Source organism: Natator depressus, chromosome 3 (assembly GCF_965152275.1).
Source record: "Natator depressus isolate rNatDep1 chromosome 3, rNatDep2.hap1, whole genome shotgun sequence".
NCBI classification, from domain to species: Eukaryota; Metazoa; Chordata; order Testudines; family Cheloniidae; genus Natator; species Natator depressus.
Window position 1 is genome coordinate 33,379,770 of NC_134236.1, and position 22,082 is coordinate 33,401,851.

The 22,082-nt window shown below is 38.6% G+C and overlaps 1 protein-coding gene across 4 annotated transcripts in view; it reads right to left on the minus strand.

Moving 5' to 3' along the window:
* ASAP2 (ArfGAP with SH3 domain, ankyrin repeat and PH domain 2) overlaps window positions 1-22,082 on the minus strand; it is a 174,208-nt gene that overhangs the window by 27,036 nt on the left and 125,090 nt on the right. For all 4 annotated transcript variants that reach the window (XM_074947676.1, XM_074947678.1, XM_074947679.1 and 1 more), the window contains 9 exons: window positions 19,725-19,773; window positions 19,447-19,613; window positions 17,894-18,027; window positions 17,123-17,217; window positions 13,520-13,709; window positions 11,408-11,493; window positions 11,090-11,205; window positions 8,016-8,083; window positions 7,350-7,463 (listed from right to left, as the gene is read on the minus strand). In XM_074947676.1, the coding sequence (XP_074803777.1) occupies window positions 7,350-7,463; window positions 8,016-8,083; window positions 11,090-11,205; window positions 11,408-11,493; window positions 13,520-13,709; window positions 17,123-17,217; window positions 17,894-18,027; window positions 19,447-19,613; window positions 19,725-19,773 (1,019 nt within the window). The remainder of the gene's footprint in view (window positions 1-7,349; window positions 7,464-8,015; window positions 8,084-11,089; window positions 11,206-11,407; window positions 11,494-13,519; window positions 13,710-17,122; window positions 17,218-17,893; window positions 18,028-19,446; window positions 19,614-19,724; window positions 19,774-22,082) is intronic.

Consider the following 22,082-nt stretch of genomic DNA (forward strand, 5'->3'; position numbering starts at 1 on the left):
ACTTATTTTTCCTGTTGTAACAGCAGTAATTGGTAATTACTGTTCTCTAATGATAACTGTAATAGACGGAGTCATGGGTTCATATGTTTAGCACAGGACTGAGTTGTAACATTCCAGAGATCAACAAGAGTATAAATATGCCTTTAAAAATAAGGTTAGATAAACACACAGCTGCATAGATTGTTGGTATAAATAAAATGAGCCATTTAGCAACTGCATTCAGGCCAAGTAGGTATTTATACCCACAGTCTAGTGAACACATATGCTATTGTCCCTATATCCATGATCCAAAGCACAGCATCCCAACTGGTTAAAAAAAATGTTATCAAAATGACATGAATGACAGCCAATTGTACTAATTCACACCTTCATTTAGAATATGAAAGCCTCTCCCCTTCTGTTACTTTAGAATCACTTGTTATAACAAACTTCTAGCCTTCAAAATAATTAAGCAATCAATGGATGGACACAACAGACAAGAAGATCTAAAGTGTTTAACAACCATAATGGAGCTGGCTGAAAGAAAGGTTTATAGCAGGAAAAGGATATTCTACACAGCAATATGGCTATTATACCTAATGCCACATAATAAGGACAAAACCTTATCAGGATCCAATGAAGAGTTGCAGCAAATGGCCTATGAACCCCAATCTATTGCAAAGGACTCCATCACTGAAGACCGTCAAGGAGAAACTGAAGGGAAGGAAGTAGCATTTATACTTTGCAGGAGCTGGCACACAACAGTCAGTAAGGGACCTGGTTCATTCTTTATGACATTAATGTTGCTGTCAAAGGTCAAAAAAATCACAAGCACTAGAGAAGTTTCATCTCTCCTGCACCAAGGAGATAAGACCCAAGAATAAGAATTCTGCACAGACAGTATTCCCAACAGAAGTGATATTCCAGTGAAGGAGACATTTGTTTCAGAATGACAGGGCAAGAACTATTCAGCTAATCCAACAATCTGATTGCCGAGACATTCCTTAAAGGTGACCAGCAAAGGAAAACAATAGACTTATACCCTTTTCCCTTTTATAAAGATGGTGTGAAAAGTTTCGGTTTAGGGCTGTTTTTTAATTTATTTTTAACTTTGGAAATATAGGTCCTATTTAAGCTGGAAGACTATACAATGACTGGAAAACTAATGAAATGGTGATACTGGAAGAGCTAAACTAATGAAAGTTTAGCTACCAAGAGGGGACAGGATTTCTAGTCAGAAACTTCTAAGGTAAAACATAGCAGGGAGAAAGAAAGAAAAAAGAAAAAAAAGAAAAAAGAATTTAAAAAGTTACCTAACTTAACAAAAGTTTTTCAACAAAATAACGAGGAATCCTTGTGGCACCTTAGAGACTAACACATTTATTTGGGTATAAACTTTCATGGGTTAGAACCCACTTCATCAGATGCATGGAGTGGAAAATACAGTAGCAGGTATATTTGTACATAGTACATGAAAAGATGGGAATTGCCTCACCAGGTGGGAGGACAGTCTAACGAGACAATTCAATTAACCATAGAATACCAAGGGAGGAAAAATCACTTTTGTAATGGTAATGAGGGTGGCCCATTTCAAACAGTTGACAAGAAGGTGTGAGTAACAGTAGGGGGAAACTAGTATGGTAAAATTAGGTTTTGAAATGATTCATCCACTCCCAGTCTTTATTCAGGCCTAATTTGATGGTGTCAAGTTTGCAAATTAATTCCAGTTCTGCAGTTTCACATTGGAGTCTGTTTTTGAAGTTTTTTTGTTGAAGCATTGCCACTTTTAAGTCTGTTATTGAGTGACCAGGGAAGCTGAAGTGTTCTCCGATTGGTTTTTGAATGTTGTAAATCCTGATATCAGATTTGTGTCCATTTATTCTTTTGCACAGAGACTGTCCGGTTTGGCCAATGCACATGGCAAATGGGCACTGCTGGCACATGATGGCATATATCACATTGGTAGATGTGCAGGTGAACGAACCCCTGCTGGTGTGGCTGATGTGATTAGGCCCTATAATGGTGTCCCCTGAATAGATATGTGGACAGAGTTGGCACCAGGGTTTGTTGCAGGGTTTGGTTCCTGGGTTAGTGTTTTTGTTGTGTGGTGTGTAGTTCCTGTTGAGTATTTGCTTTAGGTTGGGGGACTGACTTTAAGCGAGGACTGGCCTGTCTCCCAAGATCTGTGAGATTAAGGGTTTCACCTTCAGGATAGGTTGTAGATCCTTGATGATGCACTGCAGAGGTTTTAGTTGGGGGCTGTAGGTGACGGCTAGTGGCGTTCTGTTACTTTCTTTGTTGAGCCTGTCCTGTAGTAGGTGACTTCTGGGTACTCTTCTGGCTCTGTCAATCTGTTTCTTCACTTCACCAGGTGGGTACTGTAGTTTTAAGAATGCTTAATAGAGATCCTGCAAGTATTTGTTTCTGTCTGAGGGACTGGAGCAAATGCGGTTGTATCTTAGAGCTTGGCTGTAGACAACGGACCGTGTGATGTGGTCTGGATGAAAGCTGGAGGCATGTAGGTAAGTATAGCGGTCAGTAGGTTTCTAGTATAGGGTGGTGTTTATGTGACCATCGCTTATAAGCACTGTAGTGTCTAGGAACTGGATCTCTTGTGTGGACTAGTCCAGGCTGAGGTTGATGGTGGGGTGGAAATTGTTGAAATCCTGGTGGAATTCCTCAAGGGCCTCCTTCCTATGGGTCCAGATGATGAAGATGTCATCAATGTAGCACAAGCAGAGTAAGGGCGTTAGGGGATGAGAGCTGAGGAAGCATTGTTCTAAGTCACGCATAAAAATGTTGGCATACTGTGGGGGCCATGCAGGCACTCATAGCAGTGCCGCTGATTTGAAGGTATACATTGTCCCCAAATGTGAAATAGTTATGGGTGAGGACAAAGTCACAAAGTTCAGCCACCAGGTTTGCTGTGACATTATCGAGGATACCGCTCCTGACGGCTTGTAGTCCATCTTTGTGTGGAATGTTGGTGTAGAGGGCTTCTACATCCATAGTGGCCAGGATGGTGTTTTCTGAAAGATCATCAAAAAGATTGTAGTTTCCTCAGGAAATCAGTGGTGTCTCGAAGATAGCTGGAAGTGCTGGTAGCATAGGACCTAAGGAGAGAGTCCACATAGCCAGATAATCCTGCTGTCAGGGTGCCAGTGCCTGAGATGATGGGGCGTCCAGGATTCCCAGGTTTATGGATTTTGGGTAGCAGATAGAATAATCCTGGATGGGGCTCTAGAGGTGTTCAGTGTAGATTTGTTCCTGTCCATCTTTAGGGAGTTTCTTGAGCAGATGGTGTAGTTTCTTTTGGTAATCCTCAGTGGGCTCAGAGGGTAATGGCCTGTAGAATGTGGTCACAGGCTGAAATTGTGGAAAAGCAGCATCACTGGCCCCATAACCTCAGCCGTGCAGAACACAAAGCCATCCACAGCCTCAGAAACAACTCTGACATCATAATAAAAAAGGATGACAAAGGAGGTGCTGTAGTTGTCATGAATAGGTCGGAATATGAACGAGAGGCTGCTAGACAACTCTCTGACCCCACATTCTACAGGCCACCCTCAATGACTTCTTGTCAACTTTTTGAAATGGGCCACACTCATTACCACTACAAAAGTGATTTTTCCTCCCCTGATATTCTACGGTTAATTTAATTGTCTTGTTAGACTGACACCACACCTGGTAAGGTAACTCCCATCTTTTCATGTACTCTGTATAAATATACCTGCTACTGTATTTTCCACTCCATGCATCCGATGAAGTGGGTTCTAGACCACGAAAGCTTATGCCCAAATAAATGTGTTAGTCTCTAAGGTGCCACAAAGACTCCTCATTGTTTTTGCTGATACAGACTAACACGGCTACCACTCTGAAACCTAAAGGCCTTTCAGGCCTTCTTTATACATCATAAAGAAGCAAAAGAGGGCATAAACCCATTTTTAAAAAAACCTTTGCAGATCACCTTTAATAGTTCTTAATTAATTTTTTTTTTTTAAATAAAATGAGGGTGGGCCACTCTTTTCAATGTTGTGGGCTGGATGCTAATTTTGGGGCAACTGCATGGGCCACATACAGAAATATAATTCCAGTTTCTAGAATCAGATAATTTATTTAGGTTTCAGATTTAGCCATTAAGACATTAATGGTGTTAAGTAGTAATAAAATTAAATACATGTCAGAGAATAGCTCACTCTTAGCGAAAACATTGAGGAAAATGTTTTTCTTGCACTAATGTCTCAATGTCAACATCAATATTCATTGCTGCAAGTCAGAGACAGCAGCAGAGGAAGTCGCTCTCCAGCTTGTTGCAGAGTTTTGATTTGACATTTCATTACTGAGAATGCGCTTTTGCAGATGTATGTGCTTCCAAACATTGAACACAACTTCAACACAAAGTCTAATTTTAACAGATTTCCCACCAAGTGCCTCGTGGTGTATGATGCAGTGAAGAGTAAGACAGACATTCAACTCCATTTTGTCTCAGCAAACCTATTAATCCACCTTTACTGATGGTCATTGCTTTGGCTCCATCTGTGACTATGCACAAGGACACTTGGGAACTGCCAATTTTCTCACAGCAGAAGCAAGTGCATTGTAAATATCCACCCCCTTTCTACTACACTTGAGTCAAACTAGTTCCAGTATCTTCTCATGCACAGAGAAATCCTCATCAATAGTTCAGATGAAAATTAATAGTGGGCTGAGGTCACTGGCATCAATGCTCTCATCTAGAGCTAAGTACGTATATTTTGCAGCAACTGTCTTGAGTTTTGAGGACATATTATTGTTCCGGTCACTTATCCTCCTTGCTATAGTTTGGTGAGACAACAACACTCAAAATCCTTTCTATTTTTCCATCCTCAAATGCACGAGCCATCTGGATTGCACACCCTTTTTTAACCACATCACCATCCCTAAAAGGCTTTTTTTACATCTTACTAGCTCAAGGTAGGCCTCATAAAATGTAGTCAGACTTGCAAGTCGTGCAGTTGAAGATTTCATCAATGTGTGTCTCTGCTTTGAAGTTTTTTTTTTCCCCCCAAGGCCTTAACAGGAGTGATACATGACTCTTCAGGGTACCTCTCATATTTGGCTTTGTGCAGTATGCTGTGATGTTGGCTGATATACTCCTTCCACACAACTATCACTAGCAAGTACACAAGGCACTGTGGTTATCCATTACTTTCAACGAACAAGTCATCATGTTGTTTCATCCACTTGGTGTGAAATGCTTTATTCTCTGCATCAACTTTTCTTTTCTTAATTGCAGCAATTGCATTTACTTGTTCCTTTGCACTGGGATTACTGTTGCACCACTTTTTAATGTGCTGTGTTTAAAATTCATGGACCACACACTGCAACAAACACAGTACGCAGATATGTTCTGGTTGTTGACCAAGGAGAAATGGTCCTTTGTCTTTGCCACATCCCAGAAACATCATATCAAGCCAGGGTGCCACCAGAGCTCTTTTAAATGGTTCGCACACCCCTCCCACTCCTGACTCAAGATGTGTGTCGGGGTGTTCTATGGCTGTGGGCACCTGAATCTAGCCATAGCTCAGGCAGGAGCAAAAACTCCATGTAGCCTGTGAGAGCATCCTAGCATCACCAGCCTTTGGCAGAGAAGGCCCTGTCTGTCCTTTCAAGGTTACACACACCCACACCCACACACACCCTCCCTCCCCTTCCTATTCTCTCTCCCATTTCACCTTGCACATGACCTCTCAGGCTGGACAAACTTATGCTCAATGAGAGAGCTGGGAATTACTCAGGGCACATCAGGATCAGTCTGTTATGTAGCTCATTCAGCTGTTTCATTTGTGTCCATTGGGAAGGAAGAAACTCAAGAATATGGCAACTGCAGTAGAGAGAAAAACCAAGCAGTCCACCACTGAGTGCTGTCATATACACAGGACCCGGGGCTTTAAGTGTGGGGATTGGAAGAAGAGCAGAGTGCAGGGCTGGTTAGGGTTGTTCTGGTTAATAAAGACTACTCCACCCCACACTGATTGCAAGAGATGGCACTGACCTTCAATGGCCTGCTACATTCCCTCTCTTGCAGTGACATGCTTGCACATGCCTGAGACCCACTCTACAAAATGGCATCCTCCATGCAGCATGACCTCACACTTATGGGCTGTGACGCACAGAGGACACCATTTTGTAGAGCAGGTCTCAGGCATATGCAACATTTCACTGCAATGCTCTACATCTGTCACACATTCTAGGCAGCTGCTGCTGGGGGCTGCCAGACACATTTGGGGCTAGACTGAATAATCCCACAAGGCTGAATCCAGCTCACACGCTGCCATCTGGACCATCCATATAAGTGACTATGGCACTTTTGAAAATGTTACTCTAAGTGCCTTGAGAGCCTAAATCTCATTTTCTAATGTGACAGATACTTTAGGAGCTTCAGTCCCAATAACTCCTAAGGGTCAGATTTGAAAAGGCATTTAGGCATCTAAAGCTGCAGATCAGAACTTAGAGGAATTTTCAGAAGCACATGGGTGCTTAACTCCCATTGAAATCAATGGATGCTAGGCACCTACGTGCTTCTGAAATCAATGTATGTTTGGACTTTTGAAAAATCTCATTAGGCAACAATCTGCATTTTTTAGCATCTAAATACCCATAACATTTTGGCCCCAAGTTCCATTTTGAAATGAGACTTAGTCACTTCCCTTAGTCACTCAGATACTTCTGAAAATTTTACCCTAAAACCATCAATAACACCAGCTCAGAATATGGAAAGGAAAATATGCATTTTATGGAGAGGATTCAGAGCTAAGGCCCCAATCCTGCAAAAACCAATGGACATGCTTAACTTAATACACAGGATTAATCACACTGAAGTGAAGCCCATGCGTAACTCTTTGCAAGACCAGAGCCACTGACCTCAGACATTTCACACATATGTGAAGATTCTATAATGAATCACTATCTTTTGAAAGCACCTTTCCTATCTTTGATGTTGGCTTCTGCTATGCGTCCCATAAATACAAAAACTCTTAATTTACTGAAACAAATTGTATTGTATTCTGCACTAGCTGACTATCACTAAAATGCCAGCTTTGGGAAGAGGAGGAGTCACCACATGCCTCAATTTCCCTCCTTTACATCACAAAGGCACCATCTGATCATGACAGACTAAACTGTTTTGTAATTAAAACCAACAGGAAAAGGCAGACAAACTATAATTCAGGAAATTATCTAGAAACAAAACCACTGATTTTCATTATGAAATTTCATTTGCATTATTCTGCACCCTTACCTATAGAAACACTGTAACATTTTATCTAAAGCATAAAAATATTTTTAAAAGATACGTTTGTAAAGTTAAATGTATAGTATCAGGCACAAACCTGCAGCTTTTCATCCACATCATCATCACTTTCATCCAGATCTTCATGGAGTAACCGCCATTCATATTCTACATGAACATGAGAATTAAATCTTCCAGATAATGCTTGAGTAAGCTAAGGAAACACAGTAGTCTGTTAGTAACAGTGCCATGTGCAGTAGTTATGAACAGTTAAAATATAACTTCCTTGAACAGACGTAAAAATCAGTATTTTTTTTTCTTTTAAAGTGCAAAGATTATGTCTTTTAAAACAGAGAGTTTAGTGCTTCAGAAAGTTATTGGACAGGCAAGTCTGAAAACTAAAATCTTCTGTTTATCCACAGAGCAAATAAACCAGATGCAGCTTGGCCTTGCACTACCCAACAATGCTCCTTAATCATGTGTTGGAGTAAGAGGGTAACTCAGGCCTTATTTGCTTCAATTACTGGCTTCTCGGTTGAGACTGCCAAACAAAGAAGTTAACTATTATGGCAGTTTTTGATAGGTGGACACCAGTCAAGGAGATACTGGATTGATTTCATCAATTCATTTCTTACAGGACACTGAACAGATGCTGATGGTATTTCTGTGCTACAAATACTAACTGAGTACCCATTATGAACTACTAAATGTTCAGAAATAATTCTATTTATAAAAACAAAATAATAATGGAAGATGCAAAACTTACCAATTCTTCACAGTGTGTATGTTTTAAACGTTTAGCTATATCAAGCGGCGTCTCTCCAGCTTCATTGGCTACAATTCAGTGAGAAGAGAAAGTCACACTGCTATGTGTAATAGGTGACATGAGCACATTATTAAACATGAGGTAAACCTATAGTTATGTGATCACAGAATCATAGAAACGTAGGGCTGGAAGGGACCTCGAGGCAGGACCAAGTATACCTAGAATATCTCTGGCAGATGTTTGTCTAACCTAGTCTTAAAAACCTCCAGTGATGGGGACTCCACAACCTCCCTGGAAGCCTATTCCAGTAATGTATTTAACCATCTTTATCATTAGAAAGATTTTCGTAGTATCTAACCTAAATCTTCCTTGATGCAGATTAAGACCATTACGGCTTATCCTACCTTCAATGAAATGGACAGCAATTGATCTCTGTCCTCTCCATAATTGCCCTTAACATATTTGAACAGTATTATGAGGTCTCCCCCTCAGTCTTCTTTCCTCAAGGCTAACCATTTCCCAGTGTTTTTAACCTTTCCTCATAGGTCAGGTTTTCTAAACCTTTTATTGCTCTCCTCTGAACTCGCTCCAGTTTGTCCACATCTTTCTTAAAGTGTGGCACCCAGAACTGGACACAGTAGTCCAGCTGCAGCCTCACCAGTGCCAAGCAGAGTAGGAAAATAAGCTCCTATATCTTACATATGATGCTCCTGTTAATTGATCCCAGAACGATATTAGATTTTTTCACAAGAAATGAACCGAACTAAGTTGAGTAAGTGAGCCAAACTAAGTTATTCTAAAGCTGATCTTCTTCCCTCATGTTAAGTTCCCCATCGCAGCATTTAGCTTGCTGCTGCTCATTGTGATAACTTACTGTGCTTCATATAGTAAGTTATTACAGCTCCCAGAAAACCCCACTATGTAGCCTGCTTACAGGCCAATTAAACAAAGGGATTTTTAGCTATATAGTGTGGTTTCAAAAATAGTTTAAAAACACTAGTTTATGCCCTTTGTTTCAGGGAGGATAAATTTTTTTAAATTAAAAGTTGGATTTTTAAATTCAAATTGGATTTTTTAGTTCTGGTATTTAAATTACAATAAATGTAAAGTAAACTTGTTTAAAATGAAATCTGCATTTAATACAAAATGTGTTAAGGCCTAAATTTATTATAATTTAGTTATAAATGTGAAACGTGGTTTGATACAAGAAGTTTATGTATACAAAACATTTAAAGGTTGTTTTAATACAAATATATTTTATATGCTTTTTTGTGTGTTTAATTAAATTCCAGTTACCATCCAAATGCAGCTTGACACAAATCATGAGCAAAAAGTTAATCATCTAGTAAATAAGCAATATTTCATTCACCATTTTCTAACATACTAAAAATGTACATTTAATTAGAATCTGAAATATTAAGCTATTATGACACAGAGGCCCAGTGATGCTTCACTACTCTGTCAGCAGCTCTTGTCAGTCCTGACATACTCACTACACTTAACACACACTAAAAGGTGGCATGTAAGACATCATCGGAAAACTAATAATTCACTCGTCATTAATATTCCTGCATGATGTATGTATGGGGTGTGTTCAAAGAGTTATGGATAATGTGTCTGACAATCAGTGCATAAGCCCAGTCTGCCCTAGACAATGGAATGTGTATTTGTTTGGCTGGCCAGCCTGGTCAGCAGGCAGAGACAAGGAAGGTGCATTTACATAAAAGGTAAATAAAACTATCACGCTAAACCAGCGAGGTTATCCTGGGAGTGAACTCAACAGACAGAGAATTAACATGGCTCCTGCACCTCAGAAAGACACAGGAGACTAAATTCCCAGGAGGCCTTCCTGATCTGTAAGACAAAGAAAATTCCTTTGGGAATATAAGGGGGGGGGAGAGGGAGAGAGAGAGAGAGAGAGACTCCATCTTTATCCTACACCTAAGAAGACAAAGGAGCCAAGCATTTTGTGCTCTGTATTGAGTCCTGGCCACTGGGTCTGGTCAGCCATGCTAGACAAAGAATGGTGAGAAAACTACATTGAGCAAAATCTATATTGTGTTAAGTTAGGTTTTAGCCATTAGAAAATGTATTTTTATTTTGGTTTGTTTGTAATCTGTTCAATCCTTTCTACTCGGTATCTCTTAATCTATTGTCCTTTTATTAATACTCTTGTTTTATTTTTACTATAATCCAATTCAGTGCTGTGTTTGAATAAAAAGGATTGTTGAAGTTAAAGTAATACGCTGTACTTTTGTCTCTTTAAAGGCGCAACAAACCTTATTACTTCCCTCAGTGTTCCAGGAGAGGGCTGGATACTTCATGGCAGATGGTTTTGGGGAAATTTGGGACTGGCGTGCGTTGTGGTCACCCTGCAAGTATTACTACCAAGGCTGATGGAGACCAGGGTGGAGCGGGTGTGTTTTAGAAAGGCTGCTGGGATTAGACCACTGAATCAAGGCTGCTCAGGACACAGACACTTATAGAACTACATGCTTGTTGACTGGATGCTGGTGTCTGGGCTGTGAGCCGCAGCAGAGCATTTTACGCACCCAGGGTTACAGGGCAGGTGGCAACACAACCTCTCACTGGTCTGGGTTGAACCTCAAAATGTTATAGCTGTACAATTGCTTAAATAAATATATATAGTTATAGTGTACCATCCTAGGTAGCAAAAAGATGTACCAAAATTAGAGTAAAGGCTCTATTTAGTTGCAAAACAACATGTTTTAACGGTTATATCAACCAGTGAGAATGCATCTTTCTTTAGATAATAATGGAAATAGAAATGGGAAAATTGATTAAAATCGATGCTCTACCTCAAGTATTTCCACTTGATGATTTAAATTGCTAATTTTAATCAATCCACCCTTTGTTTAAACTTGAATTTAAAAAAAAATCAATATTTTAAACATTTCTTAAAAAATTGAGATATTATACAGTGGAACACGTTACACAACGGAAGGGGGAAATGCACACACATTACTAATCTTCGTTTATCATTGCTACACTTTTCTCAGACACCATTTGCAACGGTAGCAAATATTAAAATGAAGTACACATTATCCTTTTACCTATTTCAATAGAAGCTTTCCCTCTCAGCAGCAGTTTGAGGCACTCAACATTGTCAGTCCAACAGCAGTAATGCAAAGCTGTGCTACCCTTATACGTTTGCTTGTCAAGGTTGCCACTGTTGGGGGAAAAAGTTGGTTCAAATTAATTTCCTAGCCACATGCTAATAAAGTTCTCTTCCCACAAACACTTGGGCAACTAGATTTTCAAAAGACAGAATTAAAGTTTTTGCATCAAATTCACCCCCACTGTAACTCCATGTGGAGTACTATTTCATAGAGCTCAAACAGTTGCATTTTAATAATTAATTATACACTTACCTATTCTGCACTAAAAAGTCAACTATGTGAAGGGAAGTTCGATCAACTGATCTAACTGCAAGGTGAAGTGCTGTTTCGTCTTGCTCCTAAATTTAAAAAAACAAATGTTTCTTTTGACTATCTGCTAAGAATATTTAGGGAAAATGTCTCACATTTTACACTGTACAAATTTTACACAGTAACAGTGCAACTCCTGAATATTGATTTCTGCCTGCCTCATAAAGAAAAAAAAAATCACATTTTCCCTACAAGTCTGAACGTAATACTCTTCTCCGGACCTTTACAGTTTAGAATATCTCAGAAAATATTGGGCTCAATTCTCCTTTCACACCAGTTTTACAGTGATGTAACTCCATATGCATCAACAGAATTAGTCTTGGTTTATGCCTGGATCAGTGAGTTGGAAATCTGAACTGTTGTCTCTAATTCCTGGTCTTGCTTAAGAGTGCTTTTTTCTACAGCAAACTTTACAAGCAGTCCAAAGTAGTACAAAGAATCCTTTTTCTTACATGTCTGGCTGATGCATCTTGCTCACATGCTCAGTGTTAATCGGACTGCCAAATTTTGGGCCAGGAAGGAATTTTCCCAAAGGTCACATTGACAGGGACCTTGGGAGGTTTTTTGCCTTCCTAGGCAGCCTGGGTCACTTGCTAGGATCATCTGGGCATACCCCATCTAATCAATTCTCTGCCATTGCAGAAACCTTGGGCATTAGTAGCATCTTGGTCTCTCCTGTTCTCTGGCCATGACACATAACAGTTTAGTCTCCTGAAGACTGAAATGCTTTAGTCCAACTAAACTTACTGAGCTTAATAAAAAGAGTTATCGGAGTGAAATTTAATGCTGTGTGATATACAGAGGGTCAGACTAGATGATCTAATGGTACATTCTGGCATTCAAATTAAATCTATTAAAAGAATCTAAAATCAAGTGAAAATGGCAAAAGGCAGCATTTACCACTTCTGGCCTTCATACCACTGTGAAGGTGTTTCTTTTAACTCTATAACCAGGCTTAGTTACACCAAGCTGCCAGCTCCATAAACCTAAAAGAGTTAATGTACATACAGGAGTGCCAACCTGCCGTGGGAAAATCCAGCTGTAGTTTTAAAAGCTATGGCCCCCGTTCATCTACCCTCTCTTCAGCAAGGCACTTAAAGTCTCATTGAAGTTACTGGGACTTAAGCATGTGCATAAATGCTTTGCTGAATTGAATCCTAAAGGGTGAATTAATTCTGGATATGGGCTTTTACAAAGGGGGATGCTTGCTGTGTTTAATATCCAGAAAGGCTGACCAGCTGACTATTCAGATTTAAAACTTAACTAAAACAAAACTAAGAACACAAACAAACAAAAGTCCCTCACAGCTGTATAAAATACTTGGAGAATTCTTTCTAGTAACAATAAAGGAATCTATTTTTGAGCCTGAGATCTAGTTATCTCTTTCTTGTTATCAAACTGGAAAGCTCTGATTTAAACCCCCACCCCGCAACCAGAATTACAAATGTGTTTTGAGAAAAGCTTGAAGTTATCAAGCACAAAAAATGAGTTTTTTTTTTTTTAACCTTCCAATTCTTCTATGTGGCTTTTCAGTCAATTAATGTTGCTTTTAGCAACATTAGCACTACAGGCTACTTTCTGAACAGTCCAATGATCAGATCTCTTCCTAAGAAGATTACAAGAACAACAAATGTGGAAGACCAAATAATCCCAGAAAAACTGATTTTCAATTCTAATAATGAAACTCTACTAGCACGTCAGTCAGATGAATCCAAATGTTAGATTTTCAATATCCTTACACATGCTATATTGAAAGATATTCGTGTGTAGAAACTCCCCCTCCCGCCCCACAAAAGACAAATAAAACTGGTTAAAACAAAACAGAAAACAGACTTGAGTTGTTTTTAAATAGTGCATTTTAAATCATGAAAATGAATTAAGAATGATTTCAATTTTGGTTAAATTCATTTGCTCTGTTCTTTTGCTATTACAAAACATCTTACAACAACAAGGACTTATGTGAGTTACTCAAAAATTATTTGTTGTCACTTTCGTTAATAAAAACATGCTGCCTCTCTTATTAAAATGCTGGATAGGAAAATTTGCCACTCTTACATGTCCATTGGCAAGTGGAATTTTTTCAGTCAGATCTACACCATCAGCATATACTTGAACCAATCCAAAAATGTCTCTTGCTTTGACTGCTTCACAGAGACTATGCAGTTTAGCTGCATTGTCAACATGTTTCTTCCTTGAATATTTTCTCTCAATATACTTGGCAGTAATATAATCTTTTCTTGCATTCCTGAAATTGAATATAATTTACTTTTAAAAAACTTTTAACAGGATCTCTACAGACACACATACATAAACAGGCAAAAATATTTTAAACACAATCTCTACTCTGGGGAAGGGTTGTTTCACATACATTGTGATACTTCCCTATTCTCAAATACATATATATGACATGCAGTTTGTTTTATACGTCCAGTGTAAAATACAAATACAGTAGAACCTCAAAGATACGACCACCAGACTGACCGGTCAACCGGACACCATGTGAAACCGGAAGTAACCAATCAGGTAGCAGCAAAGAACCCCCACCCCTTGCAAAAAGCAAATATGATACTGTGCCTGTATTGCATCTTAAAGGTAGGCACATCTGGGCTGCCTGTCCCCACCCCAAGAACAGGGCAGCTCCTTACCGTTAGCTAGGGAGTGCAGAGCAGCAGACCAGGAGGGGGATGTGTTTTTACCCCCAGGAAGGGGACACACTATTTTCTCACACACACACACACACACACACCCCCACCCAGCCCCCCCACTGGGAAGGGGACAAGTTTGCAAACTCATGCCAGTGCTGAGTAGGACGCTCAGCTGCTGCTGAAGCCTGGCCTGGAGTGTCAGCTGCTGGAGCCTGAACTGAGCTTTGTTCAGAGTTATGAATATTTCAGAGTTACAGACAACCTCCATTCCCGAAGAGTCCGTAACTCTGAGGTTCTACCGTATTAAAGTTATGATGAACTGAACATCCAATATCCTCAGTGATATAGAAAAACACTGACGTTTGGCAACAATTTTGTCTCTTCTAAAACCCTGATGTGAAATTGTGCTCATGATTATACCAGATTTATGCTTGAGAGTCACCTCAAAGCTTCATATTTTGGTTTGCTGACACTAACACTATGTAACATGCACCAAGCTAGCTTGTTTATACTAGTTGCTCATGCAGGGGTACAAGACACCTTCCTTACACCCCTGCACATACTACCCAGACCTTGGATCCAGATTCATAACAGTAAGCAGGTTCTGTATGCCCTCTACTTCCCTTATCCAGAACATATAGGCAGGGAATGGGTAGCGCCTTGGAGCTATTGGTATGCATGCTGACCAATATTGTCACACTGGTTACTTGTACTTCCCTAACTGTCACTTCTTGTCTTATACTTAGATTGTAAGCAGGGACCATCTTTTTGTTCTAGGTTTGTACGGAGCTTATGAACTAAACTAGTTACCTGTGTATACATAGGAAATAAGTAATTCTACTTCAAAGACACTATTCTTCACCCAAGGAACTCTTGCTGTCAAGAGACTATCATAGCTTGCCAGAAAACTATAAAAACAACTCTTGGGAACCGATCCTTTCAACTCAGATCTGCTTAAGCTTTATCAGGGGAAGTTTGAGCCGAAAGACTGAGGTCTCCAGCTCCATTCTGGATCACCTTGATACTGCACATTGGACTGAACCTATGGACTGATTCTGAAAGAACTCTCTGCAATGCTAAAGCTCACCATCTCTACTATGAAACTGACCTAAAAACTCCGAATATGTCTGTATGTATAAATGATCTTTTAACCAATACTCTCTCTCTTTTATTTTTTAATAAATTTTAGTTTAGTTGATAAGAATTGGGTAAGATCTGAAACATTCATTAATACGGAGGGTAATGTGTCTGATCCTTTGGGATTGATAAAATTATTTATATAATGAACCAGATTTCAGTAATCTTCATCATATTTGAGTTGGCTGTCTGGGAGGAAGCCCGCAGGCTGGGTTGCTTTAAGGGGACTGTGTTTTTGGCTTCTGGGTAACCAGTAAGGTATTGTGGAAGCTGTTTTGTTGCTGGCTTGGTGAATCTAAGTATTAGAAATAACCACCAGTTTTGGTGACTGTCTGTCCCATTCTTTGCAGTTTGCCCTAACTGAGCAATCTCAGCATGGCCCAACTGGGACCTTGGGCACATTGAATGAACTGTATCTCTCGGAGGTATAATTCCTTACCTGTTGTGGTCTTGAGGTGGTGCAGATATATACTACCCTATACACAGGGAGCTTGTGGCAAAGCCACAAATTTAAGCCTTAGATAGTATACTAATGGATGTATCAAAAATTGAAGCACTTCTATGCTTCTACTCTATTGTTTTACATTATTAAGTTTGAATTGTTTTTAAAATCTGCTGTCATGAAACATTTAATATATGCTCTGTTACAGATTACTGAAAGAGCAATGGCAATCAGAGCAAGTATGCTTTGTTCAAAGCTTGTTCTCCTGGTTTTAATTTTTTCGTTGTCTATCAGGCTGTCAAAGGAGCAGGAAGCTTGTATGCTTCAAAATCTTCTCTTGTCCTTCTTAGACAGAATTTCATTTTGTTTAACCCTTCCCCTTTCTTTCACAGTGCTTAGCCTCTCCGATTCATTGTAAAGTTCCTCACAATGTTATTTTTAGTACAACTGTTGAATCCACATTCTTAACTGTTGGTGGGTAACAATTTCAATTAGAATTCACATGTAAAGTCAGATTCATATGAAGTGTTTTGTTAAAAGTTTCTTTTAATTCAACACATCTTTTTATTTGTGCCACCCATCTAAAAAGACTATGTGGTATTTTTGCAGACTGTTATTTTGTACATATCCCAGGAGATTTAGTTGGGCGGATGAGCTGTATCACACAGATTTATTTCCTATCCTTTAAACAGATGACAGTGCAAATGATTTTCATAGATATGAGTCATTAATATGAAAAAACAGCTTTGTTTTTGGATTTGTTTTCTGTTAAGTTGAACCTTCCTTACAGCACCAAACTAAAGAAATGGTGGGCAACAGAGAAGAGCCAGGTGGGTAGCGCTCCCAGATATCATACTGCTGAGCCAGGGCAGTTTCTGACTCTCCGGGAGCTCACTTCACCTGGGGACAATTTTTCTCTCTCTCTGAGTTCATGCAGTAGGGAAGGGGATGGGGGAGCAGCTGGGACTTTAGGAGCCTGATTCTGCGAGGTACTGAGCCCTTCAGTTGAAGTCACTGGGTACTGAGGATGCTCAGTGACTCTCAGCAGGCTGTTCTTCATTTTAGTTTTTTTTTGTATTTAACAGTGTAGGAGAGGACATGGGCTTCAATCCTTGGTCTCCTACTATAGCCGTGCCCGAGGACTTCAACATCCACATCAGTCAGTGTGAGTTTGTCCCATAACTCGTAAGGTACAATGGAGGGACTTAGTAACACATAACCTTCCCTACTGAAGAATCAGAGGTAGGGGGAAATGACGTGAACATATACTTTACTTATCATTAAGGCACCAGAAAAAGGGTTTCACCACATTTGTGATGAAAATCAAACAGTCACCCAACATAGAGTGGAAAAACACATTAAGCAGCAAAAAAGACATTCCTGATGCCAATTTAAATACTTCCTGTTTTCAGCAAGTAATGGATCTATACTTACATATCGCTGCTTGGATTAGGTTTGACTGTCTCATCGGCTGGCAGACAAAATTCCATAATTTCATTGAAACCAGCATTCCCAATATTCTTGGCAAGCTGTTAAAAATAAATACCTACGTTTCAAACAGATATGTTCAGTAGCTAGCCATAAGCACTGTGCAGTCAGAGAACAAGATAAATGGAAATCAGGATTTTGGGGTTTTAGTCCTAGTTCTGTGACTGCCTATGTGACCGTGAACAAGTTACACAACATCTTTGGGTCTCATTTTACCCATCTCTAAAACTGAGACAATACCGTTCCTTCCCTCAAGAGCTGTCTTCACAATTAAGTTCCTGATCCAATGCCCACTGAAGTTAACTTCAATGGGTTTTCTTGAACTTTGAAAAACACTTTGAAATTCTCTGCTGAAAGATGTAACGTAAGGTAAGAGGTAAACAGTGAAGAAGTACTTGAATTCCTCACATGAAAGGCACTATTTAAGTGCCATATAGTTGTATTCTTTTTAAAAGAAACTTACTGTAAAGACAGCCCCCTTAAACACCAAATATAATCACTCTTATTAATACAAATTCTAATACCAGACAAACAGTTTCTTCAGTAATACAATGTTTTCCAGTGAACTTTAATTTGAGAAAGGAAGATTTCTTGCTTGTATTTATCCAGAGGTATTTTCAAAGCCTGAAAGAATATAATTCAAATGATGAAAATATGCATGGAGTGGAACTCGCTCACTATCTTCCTCAGATTTTATAAATTAATAAAAACATTTACCAAAAGTTCAGATGTTCCCAGCACATCTAACGTGAGTGACTGCATTCTGGAGTAGTGAACACCAAGTTCTCTATGGATTCCTGAACATTCAATACAAGTCAGAATTCCCAGATTTGTTGAAAGCCAGGTAGGATCTGAAGCAAAGGAAAAAAAGCATAGAACTAAAGTTTTGTTAGGTAATGATTGCCCTGTAAAGGTTAATAATATGGAAATGAAGTTCTACGAACATAAGATTCCTGTGTGTACATTTAAGGATTTCAATATTTATGCCTTTAAATTTAATCTCCTGGCAAATCTGAACCAGATCTTTTATGATGAAAGAAGTCAAAATGTGAGCTTTAGATGTTAAATTCCTTAGGAAGGGAACTGTGTCTATCTCTATGGCCCCTTAATGGGATGGCTCTTTTGTATACAGTTACTCATGTGCCTCAGTCTTTACAGGATTGAGGACTGTATTTGTACAGTACCAATATTATGGGAGAAAACTCCAGATTAGGGCCTGTGGTTGTGACTGTAATATAAATAATAATGTTACCTATTTTTGTTTTCTGAGTATAGATTTTAGTCTCAGGGCAACAGCAGTAACATGAAAAGTATATACTCCATCATGACACAAAGGATCCTCAAGAAAACATTTCAGAGATATTAAGGAGTCTCTCTCTACCTACTACTCATTATCTCTCTACAACATTCTCCCTTTCTTCTATTGCCCACCCTTCAAATGAAAATCATCTATTTTTAAGATCTAAACAGTTGTGTAACTTTTTAAAACAATGTTTGACCCCAGCTCCACTGAACTATTCCTTTCAGTAGGACTGATTCTTCTCATACCAGTTATACACCAAACTAACGAATTACTTAACAGAGTTACTACTGATTCAGAGCAGTGAAACCAAGAGAAAAACAAGGTCTAGTGTTTTCAGCTAAAGTGACAGCTCAGAAGCACTACTTCCTTTAGTGATTTTGTCATATAGGAGAAAGTGGGCAACAGCAGGAATTAAAAACTAATTTTAAAAGGATTAGAACAGAATTTCACTGATCAACAATACGAACCAAGAGTGAAAATTACACACTGCAAAGCACAGTCAAGCAGCTGCACTGTTTTCAAATGAGTGTATAGTATCAGAATCAGCCAGTTCTCAAAGTCAAGCAAAACAATTAAAAAATAAATAGTAACAAAAATTATTCACAGAACATTTGTAATATCCTAGTATGACTTCCACTTTTACTGAATTTACAGTAAAATTTAAATTATATAATGGAGGGCTCAATGATAATATCTGATATTGCAATTACTTCATCAAAAGTAACATAAGTCTGGCTAATTACCAAAATCTGTAGGAGAAAGGCAAAAAGCTTACTGATACTTTTTTTTTAAATGGACAATAGGATATAGCAAATCTATCTTAATGAACTTCTGCAATCACGCTGTTAGCATATTCTGCTAGATGGTTAACTGCATTTAAGAGAAAAAGGAACAATATAAATCAACAGTTTAAACACTCTTAATAGAAATATAATTTTACCAATTAGAAATACTTTAATTTAGTCACCTTGAGCTCCACAGTCACAACACACATCATTTCCTGTCATCCTCTGAACCTCCGATATAATTTCTTTTGTCAGCTCTTGGACAATATTATTTTCTCCTGTGTTATCATCACCTTTGAATGCATTATTTAAAGCTTCTTCTTTGCTGTTCTGTAGCACAGATGTCCATCTAAAAACAATAGCAATATTTTGCTGTTTAAAATTTTATAAGCATCTAAAGTTTAACGAAAAGTAACAGTAGAATATCAACACCAGAAACAAAAGTAGTGAAGTAACTCACATTTGACACTCTTGTTCATCTTCTGCTTGAAAGTGATAGGTTCTGTCATCTGCATAACAATATATATTGACCCAATATTGAATACTGAATATATACATATGGTCTCAGAAATTGTATAATTTGCTTATAATTGACTATTGACCTCTCTTTTCTCACCGTTGGAAAGGCAGTAATTGGGTGGGGGGAAAAATCACATTTAGGTGACATTCACCGCTGTGTGGAGGTCTTAAGTGGTTCAACAGACCTTCTAGATAGGGGTGAATTTCACCCATATTATATACATTACACATTTACATCTTTGTTTAGAAGCCATCCTCACTAAACCTTCATATTGCAGTTTTAAAAATAGCAGCTGTCTTCCTTTAGAAGCTGACTTCATTATTTAGAAGTTGTGCCTTTACCATACAAGCCACAGGATAAAATAATAACTTTTTCAAAGATATATACAGTACACGTCCTCACGGAAGACAAGTCCAATCAATTTTTCCATGGGGAACAAATAAAAAAATAAATTTATGTTTTTGAGTCATCTGAGCACATAAAAAGGATCTGCAAATTTTATAAGTGAATTCTCTTACCTTGGTAACTCAAAAATGGCCCAATGAACATTTATTAAAGTTTTCAGGCACACACACAAAAGTTTACCTCTGCTCTAAGAGCAAATATTAGGAATTTCAACCTAACGGCAAATATTTTTAAAAATCAGATATGAAGGACTTCCCTCTGCTTCAATAACTATAACATTGTTACCATAATTCTATAATAACAAATTTACAATAGACTAAGTCTCTGGAAAAGAAATACAAGTAATATAGAATTTACAGAGTTAAGTAATATAGAATTAATGCAAACAAAAAAAACAGCTAAACGAGAAGACGAATTATGTAAAATAAAGCAAGAAACAGGAAAAAGAGGGTTTCATCTGTCATTTACATGAGTTGCAAAGTCATCAAGGCAGAGAGATAAGGAAAAAGCTGTTCCAGATGAGAGAAACTGTAGAGAAGGCTCTCATGCCAAGAATGGTGAGATTGTGTGAAGGAACAGAAAGGAAGCCAGTACCTAGTGAGAAACAGGGTAGAAAGAGAGGTGCTAGATTTGAAAAGTAGGCTGGAGCAAGTCTGCAGAGGGTTTTAACAACAAAGAGGGCATTTTTTGTAACTGGATCCTAATATAAAAAGAAACAGTGGAATGACTGGAGGAAATTGTGAGGTGATTACTCTTCTCTGTACACGTGAGAAGGTCCGCAGCAATAGTCTGCATATGCTGAGAGCAGATGAAGTGGGACTTGGGAATCCCAGCGAAGGGAGTTGCAACAGATATGGTGAGAGGAGATTAAAATATAAATGATGACATCAATAGTTGAGTCGAGGCAGTGGCATGATTGGGCTGTGGTGAAGAAGTGGTGATAGGCAGTTTTGCAAGCAAATGATATGGAGACAAAGTTCAGGGTCAAGGATGTTGCTAAAGTTATGGAGAGTGGATACCAAGTGAAGGAGGGAAAGAGGAGATGGAATCATGTTTGAGGCTATGCCTCTGCCCCAAGATAAGCACTTTGGCACATTTGGTTTTTACTTAAAAAGACAAAATAAGAAAGATTGAATTTAAAATTCCAAATCTTTTGTGTGTGTGTGTTTTTTTTTTAAATTGAAAGAAAAAAAAAAAGCCAGTGCTATGTTCAGTAAGTGCTGCTGAAACCCACTGCCAACCAGCAAATACAGCTTTGGAAAGAGAGTGAAAAATAAAGAGACTCTAAAAGGCAGAGTAGAAGGAAAGAAAAGAGAAAGACACAGGAGCAAAGGTGTAGAAGGGTGCAGTGTTTATTGAAGAGTGAAGCAAATTATCATTATAATTCATAAATTGTACATCAAAACAAATAACAGTACAAGGTAGAATTTTCTGAAGTCCTTGCATGATTCAGGAAATTAAGCCCCACTGAAAGTCAATGGGACTTAGGCTCCCAAATGCTAAAGTCACTTTTGAAAGTAGGACTAGGCTGCAAAATCACATAGGCACTTCTGGAAATTTTACCCACTGATGCCAGAATTTAGTTAAATATTAAGGTAAAAAAAAAAAGTGTGTGTGACTTTTTTGATAAAATTTTTAATGTTAGCAAACAAAGTCCCTTATCTTGCAATTAATTCTGTGTGAGCAGAACTCTGAGTCCCTGCAAAGCCCCACTGACTTGAAATCAACGGAGCTCTGCAGGGAAACAGGAATCTACTCGCATGACTAAATTGCAGAATCAGACCCTACCCCATGTATGTAGCTACGTCTAGACTGATTATTTGTAAAGTAGTTAAACATGACTCTTTTATTCAAAATCTTAAAAATAGGAGTAGAGGACACACATTGGTGTAA